The following is a 19,914-nucleotide window of genomic DNA, read 5'->3' on the forward strand; positions in this document are numbered from 1 at the left end:
AGCACAGAAGAAAAATGTCAAGAAACCTTGCAAAGAAGAGTGTCAAGGAGAAGATGGTTGACTGACACTGTCAAAGGCTGAATAGAAAAAATAACAAGGTGCCTGTGAAACCTGAAATGATGAATTTAATGAAATATTATATGGTAGGAAATAACAAAAGAAATGGTTTCAGAGAATCCTGGGTAGTATGAACTGATATGAAGTGAGCAGAACCAGTAGAACAATTTATAGAAACTGGAGTAGCAATTATAATGCCAAAAACCAACAAAACTCCACCCCAAAGACCGAGTCATTGAAAAAAAAACCAACAATGCACAGGAAAAAAAAAAGGAGTTAAGAAGGAAGCACAAAGCAGAGCAGTTTTATTTTCAGTCTGTGGCATTTATTAAATATATGTGTTTATTATACATACAATGAATGAAATATACGTTAAGAACAAGAGTTGTGAACAGGAGACTGGCAATTTCATATTTCATCCTATTGTTTTCTTCTGTGTATCTGGAAATGTTCATTTTTTTTTGTTGGCATTTAAATTCAGGAAAAAAAATCTTAAAAACAAAAAAGATCACATTAGCTGTTCTGGCAACCCCTAATGACTGTTAATAAGTAAAACCCATAGGTCTTTTAAAACATGGCCTAGGGAGCAGCTAGGTGGTGCAGTGAATGGAGCACCGGCCCTGGAATCAGGAGTACCTGAGTTCAAATCCGGCCTCAGACACTTAACACTTACTAGCTGTGTGACCCTGGGCAAGTCACTTAACCCCAATTGCCTCACTTAAAAAAAAAACAAAAACAAAAACCATGAGCTGCTTTTTCTGGCCAAGCCTTCTGATCATACAATTGTACACTAACTTTCTGAAGGCAAATATATTTGTCCTTGTTTGCATGATTGCCCAATCCTGGTTTGACAAGAGCTTTTTGGAACCTGATTCTGTCATTTAATGTGGCAGCTGAGAGAAAATATTACTTGGTAGATACGGTATAGCCACCAATAAAGGATATGATATAGGAATATTTTAAATATTTTAATCTGTAACTTTATGTCCAAAGCACCTCACATGCAGAAAAATGCAGAGGTGACAGATAAGACAGCACAAGTAATAAGCAGCAGTCACTAAAAATTCATTGATTTGGTAAAATTAATCTTTTTTTTAACATCCAGTTACAATTTAGATCATCTAAAGAAATAATGAAAAACTACAGGATAATGAAACAGAACTAATGACGCTAGATGGGGGGTGGGGTGGGGAATTAAATTAATACCTTTCCTTCAAACCAAAAAACTCTTTGAATTAACTGAGCAGACTACACAATGAATACAGCAATACTACAATACTGTAATTTGCATGACAATATATGCCCTAGTTTATTTTAAAAGCTTTCATTTAAACTACTCTTAAAGAAAAAAAAACCCTCACACAAAATCTCCTGACTTCTTAATTTACATATTCGTATGAATGTATAAACACACAGAGAAAATAATAGTAAAGAAAAATAAAGGTAGCCTACCAGTCAGTAAGAAGCATTTGTTAACTGGCAGCTGAATTAATAATTATTTTCTCACAGATGCTACCTATACCAAAGTATAATGGGGGAAAAATAACCTGAACAACCCACTTTGTATTTTGTTTTCCAGGTTATTTCAAGGTACACCAGAGGTCAGTTTATACACTGGTAGCGCAAAACCAAATTATAGTCAACTGATCAATATCTACTACCTTAGTTAATCCTTTAAAATGTGACTAAAGATGGAAACTAAGAGAATGCCCATAAATGGGGAAGAATTCAACAAAAAAAGTACATTCGTCAGGTTCACATTTTAAAAAAACAAATCAGTTAACACAATAAATGTACATATTTTATATTATGTATTACTGTCCCTTTGCAAGAGACAATACACATGATTTTTATAAGTATGCAGAAATCATTCTTATGCTTGCTAAAAAAAAGGTATTCTCAGTTAATATGATGATGAAATAACAATTCTCCGCAAGACAAAAGGTCTCTCAAGCTAACAAGTGATTATCACTTTTAATACACTATAACAATTCCCTACATAACAATATTAGCCCAATCTCAGGTCTATGACTAGAAGTCTATCAAATCAATTAAAAGATTGAGTGATAGGGGTCTAGCTTACATTTTTATTTTCTAGTCTAATTCTTAGAAAGCGATCTATGCCTTAATTAAAGCCATTAGCAAATAGTAATATTTACATCATTTCTCATATTATTGTAGTAATTTCTAGTTACATGTATTCAAAATATGGGGTCCATGAAAAAATAATTATTAATAATGGATTTCTTGGGGGAGGAAGAGATCACTTTCTCTTTGAGAAATTGCATCAATCTCATCAGGGACAAAAGAAATGGTCTAGATCCCTGAAGGACAGATGGAATAAAACCACACCTAGATAATTGATTTTGCCTTGAGCAACTTCAGTGAGGGTCTCTTGCATTCTTTTCCCGGATGTCAAGTGTAGAGTTTATTTTAATATAGACTGCCTTAAAGTCATGTGAACCAATGGAATTAAATGATGTTGGTTAGCATTTGTTAATTAGCTTAGATCAATGTGTAATGACCTGCCTCAATCAAAAGAGGATTAAACCCTTGGGACAAAAAGGTCTCTCAACACTTTTAGGACAGTATGGGTCTCCTCAGGGTCTTCTAGGTCCCCAGGGTCTTCTGGGTATTTTGGGGCTTTTCTAACTGGCATGCTGAAGCTCTCTCCCTGCTTTCTCTACCATGAGGCCTGAGACCATGAGAAGTTAGGGAGACACATGGTCAATCCTTTACTGATATAATATTAATAAATAAATAATATACTCACCACCAAAATTGATATCTATAGTAACAGCAAAATTAATTTTAAAAACACAGGCCTTAATATAATGATATTTCTCTTTTACTGGTGTAGCTTTCAGAACCCCCTTTACTCTGCATCCCCCAGGTAGTCACCTCAAGTTAGAGACATTTGGGGGGGGGGCAATGAGGGTTAAGTGATTTGCCCAGGGTCACACAGCTAGTAAGTGTCAAGTGACTGAGGCCAGATTTGAACTCAGGTACTCCTGGATCCAGTGCAGGTGTTTTATCCACTGCGCCACCTAGCTGCCCCCTGATATATCTCTTTTACAATAGAGGGTCTAAACAGGGTCTTAATTAAGCAAAACTAGAATTTAATTCTTATACTGTAACTTCTTACATACAAATCTAAGAATACTCAATCATTGAGGCAGGGAGGCAAACATTCACACAGCAAACACCTATCAACAAATTTTAAAACTGACCTTTATGAATTATTCTTGTTTCCAAAATAGAGCTCTTAACTCCAGACATTTGTGATACTCCACAATTTGCCTTTCTCTTTAAAAACTTCAGAAACACATTACTTCCCTCAGGAATATAAGATCTATAAATTTAAAGTTCTATCCTGTCTGCTCTATATCCCTTCTTTAATATTTTTTTATTACTCTTTTCCTTGGGGATATTATCAGCTCCCATTCATCGAATTATTGTTTCTATACAGAAGATCCTAGGTAAGGCCTAACCTGTCTCCTGCTTCCAGTGGCATATGATCAAATAACTCCCTCTTGGACATCTCAAAATGGATGTCCCCCAGGCTCACAGCTTTGGTGTCATCCTTAACTTCTTGCTTGCATTCACCCTATATGTCTGATTTGTTGTCAAGTTTTGTCATTTCTACCATCACAATGTTTCTCCCTGTGCATCACCTTCTTTCCAGTCATAGAGTTGCTGCCCTGGTACCTTCATCACCTTATACCTGGAATAGCTTTCTGGTCAATCTCCCTATTACTTACAAAAACAAAAAATTCTATTTGGTTTTTAAAACCAAAACTGCCCCTTCTTCATGTTGCAGGCTTGTTGTTGCCTTTCTTTTTATTCCCAGTGCATAGTAGCACAGTGCTTGGAACAGAGTAAGCACTTGATACTTGTTGACTGACTAAAGGAAATATATAACAGCTTACTTAAACTATTTGTACAATATTTAAAATGTTACTGATGTATATCGGCATAAGTATATGTGATACAAATACTTCAAAGCGTATATAAAATATAATCTATATCAAAATTTCTGACCATTTTAGAAAGGGGAGAGGGAGAAAAACTTGGAACTCAAAATTTGTTAAAAGTGAATGTTGGGGGCAGCTAGGTGGCTCTCAGTGGATAAAACACTGGCCCTGGATTCAGGAGGAACTGAGTTCAAATCTGTGACCTCAGACACTTGACACTAATTAGCTGTGTGACCCTGGGCAAGTCACTTAGCCTTCATTGCCCCGCAAAAAAAAAAAAGAAAGAAAGAAAAAAATGGAAAAAAAAAGAATGTTAAAAATTGTCTTTACATGTAATTAAGAAAAATACTATATACACTTTTATATGTGCAAATATATTTATTTTTATCTACACACACATTCTAAAGGACTACAATAATTAGATTCATTTTCTCTAAACTCATTCAGATTAAAAACATAAAAGTCACCATTTACAAAATTCTTTTTGACATGGAAATCCCAATCAAATATAATTCTGTTACCGTTCATTTTCTGCCCTGAACTAAATGAAAAAAATTCAGTTCTCTCCAACTGTGCTAATAACGTCCGCACAACAATATATATATGATTATATTCCTACCATATCAATTATTGAACCCTAGCTCTTTTCCTGCATTAGAGAAAGCCAGGAGTTTGGGCCTTTCCCTTAACCCAGAAAAGTATTATCTCACTAACAATAATAAACATGATTCAATCATTGACTGATTTACTATGTCAGCTTGGGAAAGAGCAATACAGTTTCAAAAATAAATAATTTTTAAAAAAATCAATTCTAATCCATTCTGAAATCCATCAACCCTCCAGCCCCACTCAAATATATGTTCCTCCAAAATAAATGAGACCTTTCCCCCCCAAAAAAAATTCTACTGGACAGAATGATGACCAAGGCAGAAATGAAAATTTTTTACTTACTGAATGCTTTCTAAAGTGACAATAGAAAAAGAAATGAAGTTTAACAAATGAACAATTTAGGCAACAGGGTTTAAGACCTAGCTATCAAAATTTTATGAATAAAGCAATATCCCATTGTAGCTCTCTCCTTGTAGGCCCAAAGCCTGGCTAACAGCAAATTTGTGTGTGGTGGAGCTATCAAGTGATGTAAGTTATAACAATGGAAAATTATTTATTTATGCCTAAATGGGCTAAGCAAAGAAGGAACCTATTTACCTTTGAGAGAGGCAGGAGGAAAACTTGAAAAACAAAAACAAAAACTCTACCATGGAAAATGTCTATGGTTATTCTCCTTAACAAGAAACACAAAGTTATACATCCTTATATTTGAGCAAAACACCCTCCCCCAAGTCACCATTCTCCTAGAAAAGTAGTCTTTTCCATCAGGATGTAAACTAGATGGCACAGTGGATAGAGTACTGGCCCTGAATTTGGATCTGAATTCAAATTTCACTTCAGATACCTATTAGCTGTATGACCTTGGGCAAGTCACTTAACTCCAATTGCCTTAAACAACTGGGGCCATCTCCAGTCATCCTGATATATATTGCCACTGGGCCCAGATGGCTCTGGAAGAGAGAGTGATATTGGTGACATTGCACAGCCCTCCTTCACTTAAATCCCATTCACTGCAAGTCATGACATCTCCCTGATGTCATGCAACTCTTCAAGACAGGACAAACAACAAAGATAACAACAAACCACTTGAGGGCAAGGACTATCTTGCTTTTTGTATTCGAATTTCAAATACAATCAGTCACATAAATACATTTTCATTCGCACAATTATCTTTATATACCAATAACCATTTAAATTTAGAGTCACTCAAAGATTGCATGCCACATTTTCAGTGAAAATATCAGATTACCTGAGAGAGAAAGGGAGGACATTTCCAAATGCAGAAAACAATCAGTATAAAGATTGACACAGCTATTATTTTCAGTCAATGAGATGGAAAATGAATGAAACTGAAAAAAATAACTGAATCCTTTAATAACAAAGAAACGTCTTTAAAATATTGAAAGAGCACATGTAAAACACTCCTCCTTCTTCCTAGAAATTTAGAATTATCCCTGAAGGAACATAAAGTCCTTTTAAGAGGTAGGGGATGGAGAAAGCATGGGCTGAATCAGGTGACTTATATTGAGACATCAACCAGCTGTAAATGACTTTCTATTAAATGGAAAGGTCTGGAGATTGTACTTTTTGAAGGGGGGATGGGGAAGCTGCCTCCATTGGAGAAGAATGAAATTTAGTTTACAAATAGAATTGTAACTACTTAAAGTCACAGTGTTTAAATATTTAAGATGTGACATCTAAAAATGCTCTGAATAACCTTCATAAATAATATGCAAGCAGCTCCAGGATAAACTACTTACTACTGCAAGAATAGAAAATACTACCCAGTCACTCATTTTGAAACATTTAGATATGCCTTTTCTTTTTGTTCTTTCTTTGGCTGCTCTTTCTGTCACCCGCACAATATGTACCTTTTTGCCTCTAAGTTATTCAAACATGCTTTTTCCTTCTCTTCCTTTAATTAACATGCAAAGCATAATGTGCTGCAATAGTTTAGTACTATGAGATCTAGAGTAATTCTATACTATTGAGTAGGAAAAAAACCTTTCAATTATGGTGATCAACACTCTAGTTCCTCTTAGCTGCCCTCTTCCTAATGCCAGCTGCTGCATGGTCTTTGGATGACTAACACAGATAAAGTAGCTGACCTACAGGAAAAACAAAAGAAGATACCAGTTACAGATATATCTCAAAACACAAATTCTACTTTTAAAAATACATTTGTGCTTTGTTGTTCAGTCGTGCCTGCCTCTTTATGACCTCATTTGGGGTTTTCTTGGCAAAGGTACTGCAATGTTTTGCCATTTCCTTCTCCAGCTCATTTTACAGATGAGGAAACTGAGGCTAATAGGCTTAAGTGACTTGCCCAGGGTCACACAGGATATTTCTGAGGCAGATTTGAACTCAGGAAGATGAGTCTTCCTAACCTCAGGCCCAGTACGATATCTGCTTTACCACTTAGTTGCCCCAGAATTTGTGCTAGCAAAGGCTTAATTAAATGCTTGTTGACTGTCCTTTTGACACAAACCCTAACAATATACACCAAAAGTAGTTAACCCAGTGTGAATGATTAACCAGATAATTGTAAATCAACTAAAAAAAAAAGTTCTTTGCTAAATCCTCTTGTTCTTTAGAAGCCCCATAACTTTCACTACCCTCCCAACTCCTTGATAGCCTTAACTGGAGATTGATATTAGCACTTCATTTAGCATTTGAGCTCCACACCCTAAATTAGCTTCCCTAAGACATTTTTGTCTGGAGCAGTAGTAGTTCTTACTCTCTTGTGCCTAGAGAACTGGACCTGAAGTCGAGAATACCTGAGTTCAAATACAACTTCAAGGGGCGGCTAGGTGGCGCAGTGGATAAAGCACCGACCCTGGATTCAGGAGTACCTGAGTTCAAATCTGGCCTCAGACACTTGACACTTACTAGCTATGTGACCTTGGGCAAGTCACTTAACCCCCATTGCCCCACAAAAAATTAAAAAAAAAACAAATACAGCTTCAGACCCTTAACTAGCTGTGAGACTCTGGATAGGTCACTTAACTGCTGTCTGCCTCAGTTTCATCATTTGTAAAATAGGGATAGTAATAACACCTACCTCATAGGGTTGCAGTGAGGATCAAATCAAATATACTTGAAGAGAGCTTTGCAAACTTTAAAATGCTATATAAATGTCAGCTGTTATTATCATCACCCTTATTAATATCCTATAAAGAGAAAGAAACATTGTCTTCTCCAAAGCATCCTGTTTCCTTTTGCCCTTCACTTTAAGAATTTTATAAATACTACTATGAATGTGATCTTAAAGCCCTAGAAAATCCAAAGGAAATGCACAAAAGAGAATTTTTAACATCCTACTCACCAAATTTTCACCAGTTTGGACAATATGGAAAAGGATCATGAGCTCCTACTTATTCTGTCAATCTTAACTGCTCCTTTTCCTAACTCTGCTATTCTTCTACCTTCTGATTTCAAATAGATCATTAAATATTCTTCTCTTTAGGCAGGGAGCTTTGAAGAGCCTAACCTTTCCTACTTAGGAAAGAGTCTATTTATTCACTGAACATATACTGCAAATTACTCACTTATGCTGTCTCCAGCTGAACATGTGGTTCTTAAGAGAAGGGGTAAAAGAAAAAGGGAAGAAGCATAAAACTGTTGAACTCTTGTTTCTGGGCTGGGATAATAATAAACACCTTTCTATTCTGGGATTCATGAGTGAAATATGATATTCAACAAGGTTCGTTACAGTATATATGTAGGATGAGGAAGATAAGCAGAGAAACTAAACAATAGCAAGATAAAAGACAGAAAAGCATACTCTGCCCACATTTGTCTTGGCCTCAGTCTAATCCAGTGAGAAAAAAACTGGCAATACTTATTATGGGGACCTATAGGTGGGTGTAATGAATAGAGCCAAAAGAAAAAAAAAAAACATGTTTTAACTTGAGACAAGGAAAAAGCTTTATCTGTGCCAGTTACATCAGACAAAAGAGATTGAGAGCATTTTAAAGAAAATGAAAACACATAGCAAATACCTGTATATTGTGTAACAACTCAAATGGCTAGCAGAAGAATTGAAGGGTAATCTGAATAAGAATGTAAATATTTTGGAAAGCAGTCTCTGGAAGGTCATTAATGATGTATAGATGTTGGCAAATCAAGGGGATTTGGGATATGTATTATGAGATCCACACCTGGTATCTCTTTGGCACCAACTGAGAGGACTTATGCACCTGTCACTTTCTATTGGTAAAGAAGTAATATTATGTAGGTTGGCATTGAATTCTAAGATCATGAATTAAGCAAAATCACTAAGGCCATTAAACTCTATCCTTAATTCAAATACTCCCAAGGCCCTTCTGTGTGGCATCAGGCTATCAGCAGAAGCCTAACCAGTCCTAGTTCAGAAGAACAAAGGAAACATCTTGTTAGCACACCTCACCCCACTGAATCAACCATGTTGATGTTATAAATATAATTTCCTCCTGCTGAAGGTTGGGCCATGAGCCAAAATGCTCTGCCATAGCAATAATGATGGGGGATTGGGGAGAACATTCTCCCTAGTCATCTCTGCCATGGTGGGGCTGGAGTATCTCTGTACAAGCTGTCAAGAAAGGGCACTATGCCCACCATGTTCAGTTGCTAATTCACTTTTTCACTTTTTTCAGATCCACCAGATGAAACAATAGTTGCCACTTTAAAAATATATATTGGCAGAGCCTTTATTTAACTTGAATGTCCTAATAAATTTCTAACTCTTTGATATAGATAGCTCCATTTTAAAGTCACTTCTGTGAGTGAACAAGAAAATTTCAAGCAATTCTATCTTTTGACCAAATAGACAGATTCTAATTTAAAGAAAGGAAACTATGACAGACTTACAATCAGTAGAGTATTATCAATATCACTGGTTTCAGAGTAAAGAATGAAAATGACCTTCTATTATTATTATTATTGTATCCTGTTTTGATTCTAATCTATTCAAAGACAGTGCCAGAGGCAGCTAGATGGCACAGTGGATAGAACATGGCCCAGAGTCAGGAAGACTCATCTTCCTAAGTTCAAATCTGACCTTAGACACTTACTAGATGTGTGACCTTGGGCAACTCACTTAACAACCCTGTTTGCCTCAGTTTCTTCATCTGTAAAATAAGCTGTAGAAGGATATGGAAAAACATTGGAGTATGTTTGCCAAGAACACCCCAAATGGGGTTGCAAAGAGTCAGACACAACTGAACAACAACAATGTGCCAGGCTCTTTGCTAAACACTTTATAAATATTATCTTCACAATAACTCTGTGAAAAAGATGCTGTTATCCTAATTTTATGGCTAAGGAAACTGGCAGTCAGTGATTAAATGAACTGCCCAGGGTCAGGCAAGTAATATTTTAAGTTAAGTTTGAACTTATGTCTTTCTGACTCCCAGTCCAGTCGTCTTAACTACTATACCACCTAGCTGCCTCTAATAACTAAGAACATTTAAAATATTTAAAAGATTCTAATATAGTAAGAATAACTAAGAATATTTCAAATTTATAACTGATATTTCATGTTGCAATTTAAAGAATTTTTGGTGGTGGATTTTATTTCTTTGACATTTTAGGTGTCTCTTCTATGACATTTATATTTTGGTATTATTAAAGATTTTACTGTTAAAGAATCAAAAAATTAAGAGTTGAAAGGGAACTCAACAGCCACATTGCCTAGAGTCATACCTAAAAAGAATCCTCATTATAATAAGACCTCCAATGAGGGGCACACCATCACCTCTATCTATTTATGGAAAGCTGTAGATTTTAGGAAGTTTTTCCTGATCTCAAGTCTAAATTTGACTTTTTACAAATTCTACCCTTTGCTTCTTACACAGCGAAAATTAAATCCTTCTTCCACCTTACAACTTTTACCACCTGAAGACATCATGTCTTCCAGTGAGTCTAAACATTCTTGGCTCCTTCATTTAACCTCACAGGTTTCCTCTGGACAACCTACCATCTTATCTACGTCTTTCTAAAACACTGGTACCCAGAACTGAATACAATGCTCCAACTACAGTCTGACCCAGGGCAGAGTAGAGCAGGTTTATCACTCACTACCTTATGACTCTCTAAATGTACACCAAGTTAGTATTAGCATTTTTGGATGCCACATCACACTTCTAACTACTAATGGGCCTGCAGTCCACAAAACCTTCAGACCTTTTCCTGACAAATTAAGGGAATAAAATCTGCAAACAAAAAATAGAGGTGAATATCTGTTATATATTTCTCTTCCCAACCAGATGATATAAGAAGCACTGTAAACAGATATTTTAATTATTTTTATTCAACTCTAAACAATTAAAATATTTTTATGAGCTACTTGTCAGGCTATCATAGATTTACAGACTTCGAAGTAGAAGCAACCTTTAAAGGTCATATACAAATAGAAATCAAATCATGCACAAATAGATGAGGTATTCATCATTGTTATTGAGAAGTATATGACCTTCAAACCAATATTTTATTTAATTAGAGTGATAACAAATTCTTTAACTTCCATAAAGTTATATGTGTTGAGGAAGAGGTCATCTCTAGCAAGATGCTGTTAATAAGTCATAAAGCCACAGGTAGAACAAAAAAAAATAGGGCCTATATGACTAGCCAATTTCAGTTTCCTATTCTTTACCCTTCTTTGAGCTCCTTTGTACCATTTGATGACCTCCCCCAGCCCTTCCTCCTAGACACCCTTTCCACCCTGAGTTTTCATTACACTGTCCCCTTGTTGGTTCTTTTCCTATTTTTCTGGGTGATGTTTCCCAGTTTTCTTTGCAAGATCATAATCCGTGTCGCATCACTTTGCATGGCTATATTCTAAAGCTCTTCCCTAGGTCCTCTCCTTTCTCTCTAGATTGGATCATCAGTTCCCATAGGTCTATCATCTCTAAACAAAAAGCTACTGGAGCTATATATTCTTCTCTAATCGGTCTTGAATTCCAGGCCTCTACTACCAATTATCGGACATCTCCAATTGGATGACCCACTAGCATGTCAAATTTAGCATTTAAAGAAGGAACACATATTTCCCCCTCATATTAATCCCTTTTCCTAATTTCCCTATTTCTGGGAAGAGCAGCCACCATTTCTTTCAGGTTTACAAGCTTGCAGTCATCCTTTCTCTCTCTCCTTCAATTCTCCTATCCAACCATCTGCCAAGGTTTGTTTGTTCTCTCACATCTGTCCCTTCCCTCCACTTAGAATGACTACCAATTTTAGTCCCCTAATCGCCTTTCATCTGTACTGCTGTAGGCTCCTAACTGGTCTCCTTGCTTTAAATCTCTCACCTCTCTGATCCATCCACCTTACAACTGTCAAAGTGATAGCCATAAATCACCTATCTTAGCATGCCATTCCATTTCTTTAAGATACTCTAGTGATTGCCTCTTCCTAATTTATTTGGTTTTCTAGCTCCAGTTTATTTTTTCCAAACGAATTGTACATTACTCTTTCAGGTTCTCTACATTTTAGCTAAACTAGCCTATGTATTGTTTTTCATTTACAGCATCCTAGCTGCCTCCTTCCCTTCAAAGATTGGCGTGAATGCCTCATCCAAAAGAAGTATATCTCAATTATCCAATTGTTAGTGAGCTTTCCCTAGAAATTACTTTTTACCTACATTGTAAATATTTTGAATTTACTTTTCTGTGTACAAGTTGTTTTCCTCCAACAAAATATAAGTACCTTAAGGGTGAGGGCTTTTGTTTTGGTTTTTATATCCTCATCACATTGCAGTAATTGACAATAATATACATTTAAATGTTTGCTGAATGAATGAGAAAATTATTTTGAAAATGTATTTGGATAGGTGGTAAAAGTTTCAGGGTTTTGATATAAAGATGGTCATAACTGACATTTAAGTTGATATTCTGGAATGACTTTTAATTATAACTAAGTATTCTGACACCTATGGAACTTAAAGTCTTTTTTTTGCTGCTATTGTAGCTGGGACAGGTGTGACCATTAGTGAATATATTTCATACTCCATGGTCTTGCAGAATAACCACTCTAAATTGTGCTAGCATAAAAGATCTGCTGCGGTGGGACTGAAATGATTAAGACTGATTCTGTATAATTTTTTGATTGATCATATTTACATTTAATTGATTTTGTCCTGTTACTGCTTAAGTCATGGTTCTTCATCTCTGAATTTAGTTCAGAAATTCAGCAGTGTTGTGACGAGTTAAGTTTAGAAATCCAGTTCCCCCTGCCACTCACTGTTCTATTCTTGTCTCAAGGAAATCTGCTTTCCTTGAAGGATGCAGGTATGATAACAGGGAGTCTTGTCCAGCATCTATACAATACCAAGTTATCCTTCAAAGATTTCTGGCCCACTATCTATGACCTTGAAGGTGTACTCAAACAATGAGTTGAAGGAGAGGGTTATTGCTAGTCTCTCATTCCCCATCTCCAACCAATCATACTGATCTTACCATTCATGATATTCAACTCTTGCAACCAATCATAACTTGTTCCCTCCATGAAGTGCTGTTCTTTGTTTTGTACTCCCCAAAACTTATAAAAAATAACTGCCCCCCCTCATTAGGGGGGTCTTAATTTTGCTGAGGAAGCCGAGATCCCATTTATTGGTAAATTTGCACTTTACTAATAAATTGATCATGCTCAGAACTTTGTGCCTCTCTTTACCTTAATTTTGACTGTTACAGGATCACTCTACTAACTGACAATTCTATTTTTAAATTTATGATTATTCTCCCCACCCTGACTCCCTTCATCTAGCAACTGGTAATTATATTAGAAGCTAAGTAATGGAATCAGCCAGCAATTATCAGTAATATGGAAACACTTTTGAGATACATCCAGAGATTACTCCTACACTATGAGATAGGCCAGTTCTCAAGCCCTACTACCATTTAGCTAGGTCCTTGCCATCCTCTATAAATTCCAGTACATTAAAGCAAGCATAAAATGGGATAGTCCATTGGGGAAAGTTGGCAAGATTGAGGAACAGCAAGTGAGGTAAAAGTTTATTTCAAATTTCTGCTCTAGGAAAGTCAAGGTAAAGCAAAAATTAGGTTTATATGAAGATATAAACTTTGATTTAGTCTTTTAGTTCAATCACTTCTTAATTTCATGATTTCATGTTATGAATAAATCAGTGCACTAAGAAGAGAGCAGTACATTATTAGCAGAGATCTTCAAATGAAACTGTCCCCTTTTTAAGTGAGAAAGCTTTTCAAAGCCAAAGCTATTAAAAAATGTAGAGAACACTGTAGGAAGACTGTGAGAACACCTCACATTTTGATCTGTTATTTCTTGCCTAAATATAAAAGGTCATGGTGATGATAACTATATTTATACTTCTTTGGTAAGTTAAAAAAAATTGTAACGGAATGATAGACATTTGATGTCTTCCATTAAGTACACATTAGGCCCAATCTCAGGTTTAAGTAAGAGGTTTTGAAGGAATCATTATTAATTAAAAACAAAAGACAAGACTGCATTAGTACATTTTAACTGATCATATATTTATACAATGATAAAATTCTCAGACATGGACATTCAAAACAAATAAATACAGCAAAATAACTCCACAATATTTTGAAACATTTATTCGGGAACACATGTTTTTACTTCAAGCATCTTTATTCCTCTCTAAAGAGGTAGTTCTAACTTTGTGTGAAGTCAGTATAATTTTAAGTTCTTCCCTTGTAAGAACAATATGGGAGCTTCTAAATAAAATTTAGCAAATAATTGGACAAATATGGAATTTTCTGAAAAACCTAGAAATATTCCTTTGTTACATTTCTAGATCTACTGATAAACTGAGGTCAAATCATTTAACTTGTTTCTACACTTTACTTTTGCTATTTGCAAAAAGAAAAAAAATCCTACCATATACATTTCATAACATTAAGATCATAATTAAATAACTGATATTTTGAAAGTAAATATAGAAATATTAAGAACAGCACCATTATTAAATTTGTTATTACTACAAAGTGGATGGAGCAATGGAGTTAGGTGCTTTTTGCTTAAGTGAGGAGCCGACCCCTTTATTGCATCAGCTGATCTACACTGCTCTTTAATTGTCCCAATTGGCAAAATAATACATTTACTTATGGTATTTTCTAGGGGGAACGGACAGAAGAAGCAGATGAGTGGGAGGAGGAGGGAATGCTAACATATGCAAGGAAAGAAACCCTCAAAGAGCAAAATTTAGTTAGAAAACTGGAAAGATTACTTTTATTAAACAGTGTCTTGCTTTCAAATTAAATAGGTCTAATTTCACTCATCATGTTCAGGAGGGTATTCATTAAACTTTACTTATTTTTAAATGCCTGCAATTTCAGTAGACACAACACTCACTGGCTGTTTCTTATTTAAGATCTTGTCAAATGTTATCATTAATTAAAACCAGAAAGAGTCACCCAGTGACTCACCTATGATGACAACAAATAGAGTTATCCATTTCCTACAGAAACCTCGAAATTTGGTTGCTGGGCACCAAACAACACTGCCCCAGTCATTATCCTATTCCCTTATGTACCTATCCTGGGGCAATGACATTTTCCAAGAGAAGATCATTTAAATTAATAAAACGTGCTTTACTAATGTTGTTCTTTTCTTAATGGTTCTCGATTTATTCTAACCCAATAGTGCCTATGAAAGGCGGGTTTAGAAGAATCCAGGAAGCATTACAGGGGACATCAAGAAATAATGGAATAAGAAGCAATGTGGCCTGAGGAAAAGATGAGAGCAATGAAAAATGGTGCGGGAGGGACGAGGGGACCATCCCAAGAAGAGGAGAGAAAGGAGATACCTTACAGTAACTGATGTTCATCTTTAGAAATTAAGCAAAGCGCCAGATCCCAACCCTACTCAAACACCAGGCTCACCAAGCCTTTCTAGGTATCAGCCTAACCGCGTGGCGTGGAGGAACTCACACAAGTGTAGGAAAATACACTAGGCAGAAGCTACCAGAGGAGAAATCCAGGAGCGCCCGCCCGGACCGTCTAAAGAACCCTGGGGAGGCCAGGGGCTGGGGCTGCAAAAGATTCGGAGCCTGAGGGCAGGAAACGACCGTAACTCACCCCTGAGACTCCGTTGATAGTGCCCCAGAGCCTCCTCCAGGGCAGAGTCCCCCAGAGCCTCCTCCAGGGCAGGCTCCCTCAGGGGCTCCTTCAGGGCAGGCTTTGGGGGCTCCTCCAGGGCAGGTTCCCCCAGGGCCTTCGCCATGCAGGGACCCTGGGCCCACAGATGCCCCAGGTATGGGGAAGGCTCTAGCAGAACCTCGGCGGTAAGCAACGGGCCGACAGTCTCCCAGCTTCCAGACGTCGCTGTCAGAGGGGCGCAGGAATAGTGGAAACCAGCTCGTGGGGGCGCTGTCCACCCACGGAGCCCCATGATGGATAATGGAAGTTGTAGTCCGTCACGTTCACGAACTGCTGGTTTCTAGCCCCGAAAGAGGCCCCCGATACACTACAATTCCCAGAAAGCACCGCGCAAAGGCAAGCGGCCGTTTGGCCTACAAGCTCCCGTTGCCTAGAGACAGCTTGGCGGCTCCGCCCTCCTTTTCCCTCAGACTGCGACTCTTCCCCTCCCCCATCTCATTTCTTAGGCAATCTGTACCACCTAACTACCAAAACAAGCTTGTGAAAGCCTTTGCTCTATAGAGTTGGAAAAATGCTCTTGATCCATGGGCTCCCGCAGTTAAGCGAATGAGAAGATATGACTTCTTTTTTACGGCTCCATCTTCGATCACTACTACCAGAGATAGCCTTGGCTGGAGAAAAAACCCTCAATCTCAACTGTCAAAGGTGTGGAGTTCATGGAGACTACAAATCCTAGAATGCCAAGCGAACAGTCCGCTGTGGATGAGTTTACGCACAGGCCCCTGGGATGTGTAGTCCGTGTTGGTTGCAGTCTGAGCTAATGACAGTACTTTCTTCATTGTTCCTGCTGGACCTAGGGGTACGCTTGCGCAGTGGGCAGCTGCGAAATCGTGTGGGTGGGACAACGACCCTCCAGGCAACTCCTTTTCATTGTCTGGCCTTGGCGCCTGCGCAGTAAGAGATAGCTGGGCGAGGAGGAGGGGCAGGGCCCCCTCCCCGGCCTCTCCCGACGCGCCTGCGCAGTGGGCGGCCGCTCTCTGTCGTTACCGCTATGTGTGGGGCGTGTGTGGAATAACGTTATTGCCGAGCACGGTGAAGGGAACTGGGAGTCCGGGGGCGACGGCAGCGACGACGACTACGACGACGGCGACGGGTTGGCGGGGGGGACGGCGTGCGAGAGACTCACGGGACGCGACGCGCCCCGCCTCCCCCGTCCGGTCCCTCTCGCTATGGTGAGGGGTAAGTGATGCGCTCTGCTCAGCCGCCTGGCTTAGTGATGGTGATGCACCCGCCGCCGCCGCCCCTTCTCCAGATCCTCTTTTCTGGAGAGCTCCTGGTGTGCGGCCGGGTTTTCGGGGTGGGGGGGAGTGCAGCTGGGAGAGGAAAAGGGGGGGTGCTGCTTTCCGGATGCTCCTCGCGCCGCGCCCCCCCCCGCCCCGCCCCGGGGGATTCGGCAGCCCCGCCTCCCTCCCCCCCTTTTCCCCTATTCCCTCCGGGCTTCGCTGGGCATTGCTACCCCGGGCCGCCTCCGCGGCTGCAGGCTGACTCCTCCTCTAAAAGTGCATTTATTCATTTTCTATTCCCTGGCTTTGTGCCGCTCCTCCTACCGCCTTGGCGGAGGGGAGCGAGGGGACAAATTGGCGGGCGAGAGGGAAAGAGCTGCTAAAGGCGGTGAAAAGAGAAGAGAACGAGATTGGTGCCCGGATTGGATCTTTGAAAGAAATTGCGATGTGTGTGTGTGTGTGTGTGTGTGTGTGTGTGTGTGTGTGTGTTGGGCGGGGCGGCGTGGGGTGGGGGGTGTTTCTGTAGGTAAAAGAAGGGGTATGGGAGCCCTTCTGTCAAGCACACACTTGACTGTGTTTGCCAATATTCTTACCCATTCCTAAACCGGAGGGGGAGGAGGCAGTCTTCCTTGTCAGTTTCATTGTCCTCAAGATGCTCCTGTTGGGTTTTAGTATGGTTCCTTCCATATTATGCCCAGTATAGAACTGGAGGTTATGGGACTTGTTTCTATATTACATAAGCATTTTACTACGTTGTGTCTTGTCTTTATTCTGGATTTCTTTTGTTTGCTTGTTTTTTTCTAAAGCTTGTAAACCTCAGGAGGGCAGGGACTGATTATTCGGGTATCTGAAAGTGTTGTAATGCCTAATCTAAAAGCTGTCTGATGAAATTAGGCACCACAGCAGGCCCAACCCATAGTTTATATATGGGGAATGAACAGAATTGTTTTCTTTTGTTTTCCTGTTGTGTGGATAATATACCGGTATTCCTTTTCTGGAAGAATTCTTTTGTCTCATTCTTAAATCAGTCATGCCAGAGGAATACACCTGACTAAAAATATTACTATTTCTCTCGTTGCCGTTTGTTTTAATGAAAAATCACCGGGTGACAGGGAAACATATCTAGATGAAGTTTTTCATGATTTCATTCCTATTGTTTATAATTGAATACAGGTCAGATATCAAACAGAGGGAAAGGAGGAAAGGATAAAGCAGAATGAGGAACTGTTACAGGAAGAAACCAAGAGAAAGGGGGAAATGATATTTTGAATACCCTATCTAGGGTTGTCACTCAATTATGAAAGTACCAAATGGATGAATATATTTCAGCCATTACATGAAAACCAAGTTTGCAGTCATTGCTTTCCAACCTGGAAGATAATTGCTATGTACTAGAATAATAGACTCATAGCATGTTAGGAAGGGACCTTAAACATGTACACAGTCTCTCCGTTTTGCAGATGAGGAAACAGGCTCAGGTGTATATAGTGTCTTGTCTAAGATTCTTTGAGAAATTAGTGGCAGACTCCAGACTGGCATTTAGGGGGATTCTTTTTCTAAGTTCTTGTTCTTTTTTTAACCCCTTTATCATAGTACTGTATTTATACAAGTTGAACTGAATTTTTTGATTTAATACAGAAAGGAATTCTTCACGTGCATTTTTAATCAAAGTACAGTGTATATTCTTTGGATTATCTTTCATAATCAGACTAATTGATAATGATTTTACATTTAAACTTTCTTATATAAAACCAAAATTCTAGACAAATGAAATTAGGTAAATAAGACTTTTGTATGGGCACCATTAACTTGTAGAAAAATGTGTTCTAGTCCTAAAATAGACTTTTATCTGATACATGCTCAACTCCACTGTAAGTGAACTGATCTTGATCATATTATCTTTTTCCCCCAAATAGATAATGTTATTAGTATGGGGAACTCCATTTAGGGGAAATTCCCTCTACCAATTGCAGATTAGCAATTGTTCTGTAACTAATAGTCTTAGAGCATTGCCCGAGATACTGAGAAATTAAATTATTTGGTTATAACACTGAACACAGGTCTAGAATCCTTGCTTCTCTATGGTAATATAATGTTTGCAATTTTAGCAACCATAATGAAAACACAAGAATCAAAAATAAGTTTTAAAAGATACTTAATTTATCTCTAATAAAGAGCTAGTATTTATGTAGAGTTCAAGTTTGCAAAGCACTTTACATGTTATTCAGTTCTCTCAACAGTTATGAAACAGGTAACATTACAATCCCCATTTTAATATATGGAAATTGAGACTGAGAGACTTCAGTGACTTGCTCAGTGCCAGACAGGTAAATAAGCTTCTGAAGGAGGAAGGAGAAGGAAAAGTACAGAGTGAGAAATAGATTGGGGAATGGAATGAGTTTAGCAGGAGTTCTTCCCTGAACATCTGAGCCAGGCACTTACCAATCAGAAGAGAGGAATGATGAATCATTCACAATTTGTACTTAGTAATTTGTTGAAAAAGCATAGTAGGGCATTTCACTCTGTACACTTAAGCATTTTACTGAGTGTTGTTAATGTTACATTAGGATTTCCCTATCTCTAAATGTGTACCCGTTTGTAGCTTATGATTTTCCCTAAGTAAATTGCCTAAGATTTTACTTTAAGAAATTTCTGTATATTCCATTATTCACAGTTTTATCACTTGGGAATTTTATGTTTTATTATTTCCTTGAAATTTGATAATTATTTCTTGGTTCCACTTTTATCTTATCCTGATGAAAGGTACAACATCTTTGCAGTATTTCATGTGTCTTAAATATAAATGTTAATGTTAAAATTTTAAAAAAGAATACTATACTTATTGCTTTGCTATATTTTGTGTGACTACTGCTGACTTGGAGTGGTGGCTAAGAGTAAATGGACTGAGTCAAGAAA

The 19,914-nt window shown here is 38.0% G+C and overlaps 2 protein-coding genes across 8 annotated transcripts in view; one reads left to right on the forward strand and one right to left on the reverse strand.

The window, feature by feature from the left end:
• The window catches only part of SDCCAG8 (SHH signaling and ciliogenesis regulator SDCCAG8), a 273,954-nt gene extending 257,947 nt beyond the window's left edge, over nucleotides 1-16,007 (reverse strand). The window contains 1 exon segment of the mRNA XM_044005377.1: nucleotides 15,695-16,007. Coding sequence (XP_043861312.1) covers nucleotides 15,695-16,007 — 313 coding nt within the window.
• Nucleotides 16,008-16,681: 674 nt separating this feature from the next.
• CEP170 (centrosomal protein 170) overlaps nucleotides 16,682-19,914 on the forward strand; it is a 186,274-nt gene continuing 183,041 nt past the window's right edge. For 3 of the 7 annotated variants that reach the window (XM_044002542.1, XM_044002544.1, XM_044002545.1), the window contains exon 1: nucleotides 16,682-16,954. The gene's annotated coding sequence lies outside the window, so the exon portion shown is untranslated. The remainder of the gene's footprint in view (nucleotides 16,955-19,914) is intronic. The other 4 variants (XM_044002541.1, XM_044002546.1, XM_044002548.1 and 1 more) reach the window with 2 other exon arrangements.

This window comes from Dromiciops gliroides, chromosome 4 (genome assembly GCF_019393635.1).
Source record: "Dromiciops gliroides isolate mDroGli1 chromosome 4, mDroGli1.pri, whole genome shotgun sequence".
In the NCBI taxonomy this organism is placed as follows: Eukaryota; Metazoa; Chordata; class Mammalia; order Microbiotheria; family Microbiotheriidae; genus Dromiciops; species Dromiciops gliroides.